Raw genomic sequence first — 12,945 nt, 5'->3', positions numbered from 1 at the left:
TCTCACAGCCGAAAGAAGGCTCTTTTCACCATGGAATAAGCCTGTACTTGTTGGATTCGGGATGTTGACACTTGACACCATCAAATTTGTATTTTTCACTCCACACTAAATAATCAGGCCAGTGGCAGCGCTGGCTCAGCTGCTTAGTTGAGCAGGAAAGGCTAGGAGGCAAACCAGGAGCTATCGCTTTGGGATTGTACCATAAGGGGCACCTCTGAAATATTCATGGGTAACACGCACTGTTACAGTGTTGGATAATTGCTCCCGCTGCTCATTCTTGAAAACGCAGTTCCAGACGTTAGTGTTTCCACTCACCCATAAAGCTATGGGGGAAAAATGCCCCCTCCCTCCCACCCACCCACCCACCCCAGATGCTAACTTTTCCCTCCTCCATCTGTGCTGTGAACTGACCGCTGCCGCGCTCACCTTAGTGCAATTGGCCGCTTTGGGCTCGAGGTCATTCAGTGTGACGAGCTCTCTGAGGAGGCTGCTCTCCTGGTAACCCCCCTTGACGCCTCGCAGCTTGAAGTAGGCCTGGGGCTTGAAGAGGATGAGCCTGAGGTTGATGGCGAAGCCCGCCATGTCGATGGCGAAGGGCCGGTGGGGGTCGAACACCGTCTTCCACCCGTAGACCTTCCCCGCCGCGTTCACCTTCGGGGACTCGTAGCGCAGGCCCCCCACGAACGCCACCGGCCACACCGACACTTTCCGGGTCGACCGCATCTGGACCACGCGGGGAAAAGGGAGAGACAGAAAGACACGAGAAATGTCTTCCCCGGCTCTGGAATGGGTACCGAAAGGTGGCGATTTATTCTTGGACGTTGAACTCTTATTGTCCACGACTTCATCCCCTACCGCAAGAAAGGCAGTAGAACTCGCTGTTTAGAGTGTCTTGAGTGAATGAGCGAAATGCAGGACTGTTTGTTTTCTTTAACACTGCAGAAACGACGGCAGGGCTTGGGAAATGAGAGACTAGAGCCGTACGCCCTTTAAAGGTTACAGGCAGAGAAATAGCCTGTTTTATCAAGAGGTTGTGAATTAATAATGTAATGTTCTCTACAGCAGCAGAAATGCCGCTGGAGTTCTAAGGGCAGAGCTAGGGATTCCGGCTTGATGTGGGCAGGTAGGCCGACGTGATGGGTCTTTCTATTATAAGTGGGATTGCCAGCTGCCGACATGGGGGGGAAAAAAAAAAACTGCAGCTACTCTGAGACTACTCAGGCTCACAGAAGGATGAGCTAGTTTATGAGCAAGCCAAGCAGAAGCAATACTTCCCAGGCGGGTTTAATGAAGCTTCGCTGTACGTGGGCACAGGGAAGCATGTGTCTCCCCTGGGTTGGAACTGATGTGTCCTCTGGTGTGATAGGCAGAAAGATGCTTTATGACAGAGGCTGGGCTCTTCCCCTGCGCTCGGCAGTGCTTTCCCGTGCTTCTGATCCTTCTGTGGGTTGGTTCATGTCGGGGGCTGGAGGGTTTGTGGATCTCATTAAAGGTGGGTGATAGTGGCCGAGATTTGCAAATTGATTAATCGAGCAAATTAGCTTAGGGGTAAAGTAAAGCTTTCATAAACCTATGCCCGCGAAACAGTAAGCTGCCCTGACTGTTTCTGCCCAGCTGTGCTTTAGTGTTACTCAGAAGCTAAAGTCACAGCTCAGTTCTGTTAAACAGGGCTTGTGGTCCTTTCACTTGGCTTGGTTGGAATTAGCTCCCTATTCCCTTGATAACTGGCAGGATTAATAGTGTGCTGTTCATAAAATACTACAACGGAGTGGGAGGTAAGGATTCAAGCTGGGCTGTATCCCTTAGTCATTAACCTTTGTCAACAAGCTACATTTCACTGCTTCAGTCTGGAAAGATGATTGGGTTTCAGCAGATTTCCCACGTCTGTAGGATTGCAGAACCCAGCACCCTGTCTGTGTGTTGCAATCCTTTACAGGCCCTTTAAAGATACACAGGGCATCTTCTGAAAGTTTCCATGGTTTTGGGATTCCTTAACCCATACACACAACGTTTCTGGAACGAGACGCATTCACCCCAGCGTTCCAGCTCACTGTGGTCAAATGTAATTCCCCTTCATTGCTGTAGCCCACGTTTAACCAAATGGGAAAGTTGATGAATGTGTGCGTTACAAACTCATCACTGGGCTGGAGTCTCATTTCATCTGATAGACCTAATCAGTGGAAGGGCCTCATCGCCCAAACGTATTACAGTGCAGTTCTGTACGCTGTGGTGCTGTGAAGTGAATTAAACTAAATTAGATTTTCTTTGCCCAGCCTGAGGGAGCTATAGATTCAATGTAGGCAATGGGCTAAGATCGGTGTCTTGACTCTGACGGATAATTGAACTAGCCCTGCACCTCCGACTACAATCCGTGCTGGATCCTGATTACAAGGGAAATCTGTGTTCACAAGCGAAAATGCACAGCCCACCAAATCAAACACTGTTTTTTCATCTGTATTATTGTTTCATGTTTTTCCTTTTAGAATTCCTCATGACGCACCAGTGGTTGATGCTTTGGTAGTGTGAAGATTTTATTAAGATAAATACTCCCGAACGCTAAGCTCAAGGTCATGAAAAATAGCATAACTGAAATTTTCAGCTGTGATGATAAAAGTTGTTCTTCATTTAATATTGATCCTCTGTGTTGTGTGGGGAATCCCTGCTCGGTACTCACGGACACAGGGCTTACATCATAAATCAGAACATGACACTCCTTTTTTATGGTTAATTATGTATAACTGATGGATGGAGGTGAAAGTATAAATTAGATTAAACCACTGATGGGACACAGTTAGCATTTGCTTGCAATGCTGGAAAGAAAGTTGTTTTCAAAACCGTGTCAGAGAACATACCCAGTCCTAGGTGTCTGGTGTGTGTCTTGATAGCTGATTTAAATATATTAGTGACATAATTGAAAGAGATTAGGCTGATCTTCAGCCAATGAGTGAAGGTTTTTATAAAGGTTGTGGAAAACCCAGGCTTATCCCTGAAGCTTTGGGTGTCAGGCAAGACTGAGAGCACATCACTGAATTGAACCCAGGATCTTTGAGGTAGCAACATGCTGCCTGGACTGATAAATTTGACCTTACAGTCACTTAAATCAGAATTTTCCATCTTATTTGTTACAACGGGCCAGATTTAATTAAAATATTTCAGGTGGGCCACACATACCATACATGATCGAAATACAGTACTAGGCACAATCCATATACATGCACTGTATTATTCATTTGTAGTGTTCTGTGTTCAGGTGTTAATTTTACATCCTCCCGTTAAAATGTAAAAAGCACTCATGAATACCAATTTATCAAAAAGTACTCATTACCCTCTGAGAATGGGACAGTTTTCAGCATTAATGGTAATTATTTAAAATATAATAGGAGTATGCTACATAAATCTCTGTTGCGTTGAAAAGAATATAATTTTACAACTCATGAAAATAAATGAAAAATGTTCACCCACCACAAAAATACTCTGTTCATGAATTTTCATTACGACCAATATATTTTAATGTATTTTGTATTTTAACTCTTTGAAGTTCCATTAACACTAAAATAGCAGCTTGTGACGATAGTGGAGAAGCAGCTTAGGCCGTATTTCATAATCAGTAATGTTTCAGTGTTTTCTACTGGATCAATACAAGTGGTGCAAGTCAAGGTTAAGAGGTGTTGCTTGACAAAAAAGAACCTCAAATGCAAAGCTCTGTTGGCAAAACATCAGCAATATTTTAAAATAGCAATAAATTCACTTCTACAACTATTGCTATTTCCCTTTGGCAAAAGCTACCTGTTGTGCACATCACATATATTGGCTTTCTACTTACTTCTATGAACAAATAGTTTTCTCCACTTCTCTTGAGCCACATGCATTTTTTTATCTTCCATACATAGTACTACAACCCTTAATGCTGCTGTGCATATTAATCTAATATTGTTAAAGCGCCCAATGAGACTGATGGTGGCTCAGTTGCTGATGTTGCTCCGAAACTTGGAGGAGGAATTTAGAGGCAGTGTGTCTGTGGGTCTTTCCCCCTCCATTGTCATGCAAAGCCATGCCCCTGCCAAACAGGGTTGCATCATCAAAGAGGAGTGCTGCAACTGCAATGAGGTAGATATTGTACGGACAAGGAATGTGAAAACGTGTGCTGGCTTAATCTGCGACTATGGATGCTCAGCCAAAGAGCAAATTGATTCCGGGCTGAGGGTCTGGTCACACCTGCCACACTGGCTGAACACATGAGCTTGTTGGTCCAGACTTGGCCCCGGGACCGAAATGTGTGACACACCGACATAAACCATCGAAATAATCAGGCTTACTAGTGAGTAATCCATGGGAATGTTTTCTGCATTGCCGAAATCAAAGCAAATGAGTCTCTTTGTTTCCCATGTTTCTTGCAGATTTATAACCAGGCTCTTTTGTGAAGAAGCCATGGGTTTAACGTTTTTCCTCCCATCTTTTACCGAGTGGAGAAACACAGTGGTCCACAGGGGGCAATATTAAAGCTGCAGAGCCAGAACAAAAGAAAAAAAAAATCAAATGAACACTGTCACGGTCATTTAAAAAAAAAAACCCAGGGCCAAGAATAATGGTGAAAACATAGCAATGGAAACTGGGATCCGGGGGAAAAGAGTAGCAGCTGAATATAAATCAATAACCTCTGGAAACAAGCTTCACAGTTCACAGTGGCAACATAAGCATTTTTTAAAAATACAGCTTGAATAATTAATGAATTCGGCTCTGCGGTGCACAGTGCTTTACAGAAAATGCTACATATTTTATGGACCATTTTAATTTGCTTCTCCTGGAGAGGCCCGTTATGTATTTCTCTGTCACCGTTTGCCACCTCCAAGATTAATGGAAACAACATGGCTCTTATTAAAAACTAATGGGCCTGACATCTTTCGGGATATCGTGCGTTTGCAGGACTTTTATCTCCACTCGGGGACAAAGGGAAGCAACGTGCTCTGGATTCGTTCTAGGGCATGCCGAACTGGACGTGCCCTGGGCATCGGACCGCCAGTTTTATCTCAAGACTGCGCTCGTTACAGGACTTTAATAAAACATGACAAGGTTTCGGGCAGCCAGCCAGTAGTCTGCAGTGCTATTTTTTCCCCCTCTCTCCTTGTTTTAACATATGCAGCGGCCATGTCACTCTGCATCTCACAACTGGCAGCCCCACTGCAGCTCAGCAGGTGTGAGCCTGGTCAGTACCTGGATGGGAGACACCTGGGGAAAAACTAAGGTTGCAGCTGGGGAAGGTGTTAGTGGGACCAGCAGGGGGTGCTCACCCTGCAGTCCATGTGGGTCCTAATGCCCCAGTATAGTGAGGAGGACACTACACTGTAAACAGGTGCTGTCCTTCGGATGAGACGTAAAACCAAGGTCCTGACTCTCTGTGGTCATTAAAAATGCCAGGCTGTTTCTCGAAAAGAGTAGGGGTGTTACCCTGGCGTCCTGGCCAAATTTCCCATTGGCCCTTACCAATCAAGGCCTCCTAATAATCCCCATATATGAACTGGCTTCATCACTCTGCTCTCCTCCCCATGGAGAGCTGGTGTGTGGGGAGCGCTCTGGCGCACTATGGCTGCCGTCGCATCATCCAGGTGGGGCTGCACACTGGTGGTGGTGGAGGGGAGCTTTGAGTAGATTATCCAGAAAAGCGCTATATAAGTGTAAGCAATTATTATTATTATTATTATTATTATTATTATTATTATTATTGTTTTCCTGCTTCTGTAACTGACAAGGAAGTATCACCTGAAGGAAAGCTCATCTGCAGCTGCAGTACTCACTGGTTGACACTAGGTGGCACAAGTATTGTACTGTGACCTGAGGATTGCAGCTCTGCGCTTATAGCATGTTAAAACAGCACACTAGGCTCACTGCTAGAGGAATGTCCTGTCATAAAACTGCCGACATTTGCTTAGTTCAGGGAGCTCACTGACACTGCAACACGTTCATCCAGATGGCTAATTGCACATAAACTAAAATGAAAGTAAAAAAAAAATGCCACCTAATTTTCCCTTTTATTCTGTTTGCTTCTTGATTTGCTCCAGAGCCCTATCGCTCAACCTCAGCCTGTTAATATTCCTGCTCAGCTTCTGCTTTGCCACTGTAATGCAATAAAACAAAGTCCCCTGGGACTAGTGTGACAAAGTGAGGTGGACAAAATATTTGTAAATCTTCAAGCAAGCAGCCAGTACAATAACCTCTTGGATTAACGGACTTCTCTTTAATGGATTCGGATTTAACGGACAAAATCTACTGAAGGGGAATTTTGTCTAGAAAATCAGAAATATCAGACTTACCCCACTCTACCAAAGAAACGCACAAATAATAAAACAAAGGTTTGAAATTCGGGAATAATGCCCTATAGTAGTAGGTCCATTGCTTATGATGGATTTGTGGTTCGTATGCTTTAGTGAATTTTATACAGTACAGTTCTGACACACACCCCTGCGACCCTGTGTTGGATCAAGGGGTTAAAAATGGATGGATGGATATTTAAAAAGCATTAAATAAAGAGCTCATATTTATGATAAATGGGACAGGAACACTTTTCACTGACTCTGTGGGTTACAATTGACAATACAAGAAAAATATATGTGTGTGTATATATATATGTATGTTTCTCATATAACAGTGTGTTTTTGTACTCAAAAGAATATCATTCACGATTTAATGGACAGTCTGCATTAACAAACAGGCTTTCCTCGTTATTATTCCATTAAACAAAAGCTTTATTGTACGTTGTATAAGATATCTCTGCCTTCTCTAGCAGCTGTACAGTACCGACTCATATGAGCTGATAGGAGTGATGTTAGGTTGGGCAAAGAGCATGAGATCTTTACTAATTATTTCTAAGGAAATGCAATGACAGGCCTATAAATATGGAGCACCTAATTATTCCTGAGGCTTCTTTTGCCTTAACGTGTGTTATTGCAAATGCTCTGAAACCACTTCACGTGCATTTGGTGATAAGGAAACCCATTCGGGGAAAGTTCATCCCATCTTAAATGTTAATAATAGGTCACATATTCTTGCTCATGCCTTGAAAACCCTCTTTTTTGTGTTTTTCCCCTGGCTGTTGTCTTTAATTGCAACCGTGATTACAGACACAAGGTCAATTAAACCTGACAGCTGAGTCGCAGTGTTTCATGTTGACCTCGGGCAGTTCTCACTCCGTGCTGTTCCTGTGGTCTCAAGGGTTTGAACCATTGCAGAAGGGCAGCCTATATCACAAGGAGTGCTACATCGCCAGTTTTGTCGGTGTCTCATGGTGATTCCCTCTCAAAGCCTGTCGTATTCTTCCAACAAATTGAATGTTGTATTGAACCTTCCAAAGATATGTTAAAAAAAAAAACAATCTACATAGTTTTTGTCATGGTTTTCAGAGACTAGATTCTCATCCATTTATACTTTTTTTTTAACTTGGCAATATATTCATAGCATTTATCCTTAAATGATAGTCCTGGCAATCTCTTAAGCATGCAAAGAGGCATAAATAATGAACTATAAGATGTTTGAGTGCTGATGTATAATTTCTAGGAAAGTTAGTGAGAACATTTTCTCCACCAGGTCCGGTTACTTAAAAAAAAAGGTGCCTAGCACTGGAAAGCTGTTATCTCATGAGTTCAGTCAAAATCAGAAGTGGCATTTCACTGAATGCTTGAAGGGGGTCAAAGGATGCTTCTATGTACAGCAGGGGTGACAGTAGGTGTCCTTTAGCTTTTATGTTGGGCGCTGAAGTTGCAATTGATTGGGCTCCAGTGCTCCATGTCAAGGCTTGTCTAAAACATTTTGGGATGCCAAAGATTTTTTGGGTATTGTGTTTTGGGGGCATTTACTGTGACTATAAACAATTTGTTTACAATTAAGGATCAGAAGGACTCACTGCCATTGTCTACAATGAGCCCCCTGACTTTTGTAATACGTTTTAAAGCTGAAAGTGGGCCTAGACTTGCTTTTCTTGACGTTTTGCCCGTGTAATTACAATATGACCCTATTCAACCTATCACGTCGTTGGTTTTCACACGACCTTTCGTTTCCCCGAATTGGTTTCTGGAGATTCTAAGGGTGTTAGGATGCAGGGAATGAATCGGAGTGCCGAGTGATGTCTGACGGGGCTTGAGGGAGGGTGATGGTGGCTCCCTCACCTCCTCGAACAGCTCCAGACTGTAGGTGTTGTCATCGTCGGCGAAGTAGACGATGCCGGGCTGGGTGCTGTTGACGTTGAAGGTCTCCCGAAGCCAGCGCAAGGCCAGGTTCCTCTGCATGGTGCCTCGCGGGATGCGGGGGTCCCTCATGTCTCCCCGCAGCTTGTAGTTTCGGGGCGTCTCCACGTTGAGGTGGGTGTAGTTCAGCCCGGTCTCGTGGAGCAGGCGGGTGACCAGGGGCGTCCTCCGCTGGGAGTCCTCCACCAGGATCCAGTGGAGATTGGGCACGTGGAGGAAGGTGTTGGCCAGTCTCGTCAGCTCGGCCTTCTGGACCGGCCGGCTGTAGGTGGGCGTGATGACGTGGATGGTGGGCAGCACGTCGGACCAGGGCGGGGGGCGGGTGTAGACGTACTCCGTCCGCACCACCTCCACTATGTCCTTGTCCGAGGAGCAGTACTCCTTGGAATCGGAGCCCTGTCCCAGGTCCCGGCGCCCATCGCTGCCGTCATCTGTGGGGAAAGCAGCACAACTGAGGCATTAGCGCTCCCGTGCGCGGGCCTTGTATTTCACAGTGCCTGACCCAACCGAAAATCGTGTACCTGCTAGGCGATGCCGTCGTACTGCCAGCCTCTCTGGTATGATAAACAGTTCTTTTACCAGATGGTGACAGGCTGCGAAGAGTAAAAGTAAAAGCAGGCACTATGAACGGATGATGGGCCACAAAATGGCATCAGTATTCAGGACACTGTAAAGGCTTTTCTGAACTCCTTATATGGATTTGAATGGGACCATGTCTGGTAAAGGACTGAACTACTAAAACTCCCATGAGGCAGTGCAAGCCAACAATGACAGATTTTTCTCAGATACGAGCGTCGTAGAAAAAAAAAAGAAATGCTCTGTGAATTTCAAGAAAAGGAGAAGATCTCTGGAGTTTTGAGCAACGGACTGTAGTCCATTAAATCCAATTCATTAAAATGGAGATTTCAAAAATTCTGAAGAAACTTGTTCAGCCTCACCTTTTTCATTATAAAAGCACATGTTGTCTTTCCTTATATAAACTAAAACTATGCCCAAAAACAATGCATAGAGCACGCCAAGAAGTCCTTTCTTGTCAGAATGCTGAATCACTTGGTAAACCGACGTAATTAAATTTAGCACTGATTTAACAACTGCTGTAATTTTATTCCGTGTCCCCACACAGCAGCGAGACAGAAAAATAGAGCATCAAATTGGAATGATTATCGAATCGTTAAACTCATTCTTTCCAACTCTATTTTGCGCTAATGGCGGTGTTTAGCACTGCAAATTTTTTTTTTTAGATCTCTCCTTCCAGTTACTAAAAGGATATTTTCTTACACATACATCAATGCAGTCTCTTGACAGCCAGATGTTTTGTGTTTCATGCCAGGAAGCACCTTGGCATTCCATCTACTGTACCTTTGCCTCTGTAATACCGGGGATAATTTGAGCGAGCATTTGCGCAGTTGGGGTGTTAAAAGGCTGCATTTCTGTCGTTTTCTCTTACACCTACAAAGTGGCTTATTCTTTCCACTGTGGGTTTTAGTCTCCAGAATTATTCACTTCTACAGGGAAGGAACTGTCACTTTGGTCCGGCTTGCAGGCCCACGCAAGCTCCTTTATTTCTTTGTTCAGACTCGGAATTATAAACAGCTCACGAACGCCTCCATCAATATGCTTCAAGAAAGAGCAGGAGGATTTTCACATTAACAGTGCTGGGGCTTTTTCATTGTCTTTTTCTCCTAATAAATGGTTAAATGAATCAGAAATAATTGTATCCTTTCGATTAAGAAGGAAAGGCTGCGTGTGTGACATGCGTCCCTCTCTCGTTTCTAACTGCTTAATAGACCAAACGCACCTCTTGCGAAAACGGATAATCGTACCACTATGTCAAAACCACTATGTGTAGCACACCACAAACTGACAGGCTGAAAATGATGTTTCTGAGAGCCATATTTGTTCCCCTTTGCTGTGAAAGCTCCAGTAAAATATTAATGGTGTTAAAAAAAACCCTACGTTGACGGGAAGGAAGATAAACGTTTTTATTCCCGTTTTTATTTCATTTTGCCAGTTCTGTTTTTTTATTTTTGAAGCAAGCACAGCAGACGTCGCCCTAGCACAAGCAACTTTGAAAGAGGGCGTCTCTCTCTGCTTTTTGTCTGCGAGATCTGCCCCCCACCTCCCTCTGGACTCACCCTTTCGGATGGCCAGCAGAGGAGCAATTGCATTCTGGTGCCAGACTGTGATGAGCAAGGTCCAGGGTAACACTATCAACACAATGGCAAGGATATCTCTTCTCTTCGGCATCTCCAGAGCTGGTCCTATGCCTCTTCATTACCTGCAAAGCAGCAGAGAGAAGACATTTAGCGCTTGCATGCAATGACGTACTGTTTAAAGTAGGGCAACCCTGCAAAGCCTCCTGTTTATGGGTTCGCAGCATTTCGCCTTGTTTCCGTTTAAACATTCCCTCCAGTTTTACATCTCGGCTTACCAGGTAGGTGTGGGGTTTCCAGTGCCGTCGGCCTCACTGTTTAGTGTGCACCCTTCTGTGGGGGGTTCAGGCCAGTTCAACGTGTCAATTCCTCAGTAAATACAGTAGTTCAGTAGCAGTCAAGCTCGTTTTTACTCGTAGAGAAGTAAGTGGAAGAACTGTCAGATGTGGCACATAATTGGCTGCTCTTTGGCCCAGTGCATCATGGTACAGTCATTACACAAACCCTCTGTGGCCTTTACTTGGTGTGTTGTTGCTAATGCTACAATTTGACATAAAATCTGAGTACTTTTAGCGTGTCTCATTGGACAGGAGCTTCACTGCAGAAGTTTGGTCACATATCTGGCAATAGGAGAGCCTCAAACAAGCTGTTTTAAACATCTCCAGCACTGTTGGAGGCTTCTGTACTCAGCTGAGACCTGGACTTACCTACGCTTCTAACTTGTTCATGGCAGAGCTGATGGTGGGCAGCGCAGGGGCTGCACAGCAAAGGGCCCGTTCTGGGGTGAGGGAAGCTGAGAGGTCTCAGCTGGCCATGCTCCATGAGCCTGGCCTAGTCTGTCTGTCTGAAGACCTGGAAGAGGAAAGGAGGCCTTGAGTCAACACGTTTGCTGCACCCTGGTTCTGTGACTTTGTTCTCATTGGGTACTATTGCGACCCCCTTGTGGATCTGTTTTTTTTTAATTAGGCTTAAAAGTTTTTACTCACATGACATGTTTAATTTGCAACTATATCACCCTGCAATTCGCAACTGGCAGCACACCGAAGCTCAGCAGGTGTGAGCCTGGTCAGTACCTGGATGGGACACTTCCTGGGAAAAACTAAGGTTCCTGTTGGAAGTGGTGTTAGAGGGGTCAGTAGGGGGCGCTCACTCTGCAGTCTGTGTGCACACTATACTGCCAAAAAGGTGCCGTCCTTCAGATGAGACGTAAAAGTGAGGTTCATTAGTGTAACATAAGTATAGCACAAGCTTTCTTTAGTCCAAATTACCCCCCAGCAAGTTTCAGAAGAATCAAAAGGTAACATAGGACATTCTGTACCTAAGTTCTTATGTTGGATTGTAGGCCAGCTTCTGATGTGATCGTGGATTTTTCAAAAGGTCATAGGCGAATGTAAGATCAGAAGTAACTAATGCAATGGTGTATTGTGATGCTGCAACTGTGGTCTTCTGTTATACAGCAGTAGGCATGCCGAATATCTTTTGAATCTGCGATAGCATCAGGCACATGGTGAGGTAATTATGCGGGATTTCAGCTGATTTTCAAGATCAAGAACAAGATGCACGAAACCCCGCAGCAGATTTTCTTTTAAGACCAGTCGCTTAAGAAAGTGTGGGAATTCTTTTATAAAGGAGGGGAGTATGAGGGAAATATCTTAATTAGCTTAGTCATAGATGTAGTTTAACATTGCATTTGGGATTCCAAGGCAATCTTGTAGGATTTTAATACTTCTGATGGGGCTGAATGGTAGCGCAAGCATTAACATTACTGCCTTGCAGAGCTGGAGCTTTGGGTTCAGTTCCTTGGGTGCTATCTGTGTGGAGTTTGCATGTTCTGCCCAGTTTCCTCACCCAGTCCAAAGACATACTGTTAGGTTAATTAGCTAATTGGCAAATGGCCTTAGTGTGTGTGCCTGCATATGTGTGTTGGAATGTAATGGACTGGCATCCTGCCTTTCGCCTATTGCTTGTCAGGTTAGGCTCCTGTACTGGATAAAGTGGTTTAGCAAAAGGATGGATGAATAAAGATCTAAGGTAATGAGGAATGTGAATAAACAGAATCATGCAAATAATTACATCAGATTGGAAGGAATGTCAAAATCACTTTAAAAGCAACATGTCCATGCTTTCATTTCCACGGAAAGAGCACATATTTGTTAGCTGCTCTTTTTGTGGATTAGGTGCGTAGTAACTTGATTCAACTGTTGGGTATGAATCAATATGAGATAAATACAATATAAGTCTGACAGCCCCTAACAGTTTTTCTGTTATTGTTACTTCTTTGGCTTCTTTTTCCCCAAAGAGAATTGGAAAAAGGATGCAGTTGGACTACAGTGCAGGTGAGAATACAGGGCTCTTCAGATGCAATGAATGCTTGATTAAAAGGATAAACCTTGAAACAGGTCTCGCTTAGATTAAAGGGATTTGTTGTTAATTATCTCTCCAGGCACAACTTTCAGAGGTCTCTTGATTTAATGGGTGTAATTAAAAGTGTGATAATACAGTGTTGAAAATCTTTATGACAATCATTTTCGCAGGGACGAAATTCTTTTGTGCTATGA

General features: G+C 44.1%; 1 protein-coding gene across 3 annotated transcripts in view; it reads right to left on the bottom strand.

Moving 5' to 3' along the window:
• LOC148641165 (galactosylgalactosylxylosylprotein 3-beta-glucuronosyltransferase 1) overlaps positions 1 to 12,945 on the bottom strand; it is an 86,151-nt gene that overhangs the window by 5,596 nt on the left and 67,610 nt on the right. For 2 of the 3 annotated variants that reach the window (XM_088620214.1, XM_088620215.1), the window contains 5 exons: positions 11,095 to 11,239; positions 10,370 to 10,512; positions 8,756 to 8,827; positions 8,157 to 8,665; positions 427 to 723 (listed from right to left, as the gene is read on the bottom strand). In XM_088620214.1, coding sequence (XP_088476340.1) covers positions 427 to 723; positions 8,157 to 8,665; positions 8,756 to 8,827; positions 10,370 to 10,481 — 990 coding nt within the window. In that variant the 5' untranslated portion in view covers positions 10,482 to 10,512; positions 11,095 to 11,239. The remainder of the gene's footprint in view (positions 1 to 426; positions 724 to 8,156; positions 8,666 to 8,755; positions 8,828 to 10,369; positions 10,513 to 11,094; positions 11,240 to 12,945) is intronic. The other variant, XM_088620216.1, reaches the window with a different exon arrangement.

The sequence above is a fragment of the Lepisosteus platostomus genome, chromosome 25, assembly GCF_059453375.1.
Source record: "Lepisosteus platostomus isolate fLepPlt1 chromosome 25, fLepPlt1.hap1, whole genome shotgun sequence".
NCBI lineage: Eukaryota > Metazoa > Chordata > Actinopteri > Semionotiformes > Lepisosteidae > Lepisosteus > Lepisosteus platostomus.
Note: the sequence above shows the minus strand (reverse complement) of the source record. Positions and strands in the feature narration are given on the sequence as shown.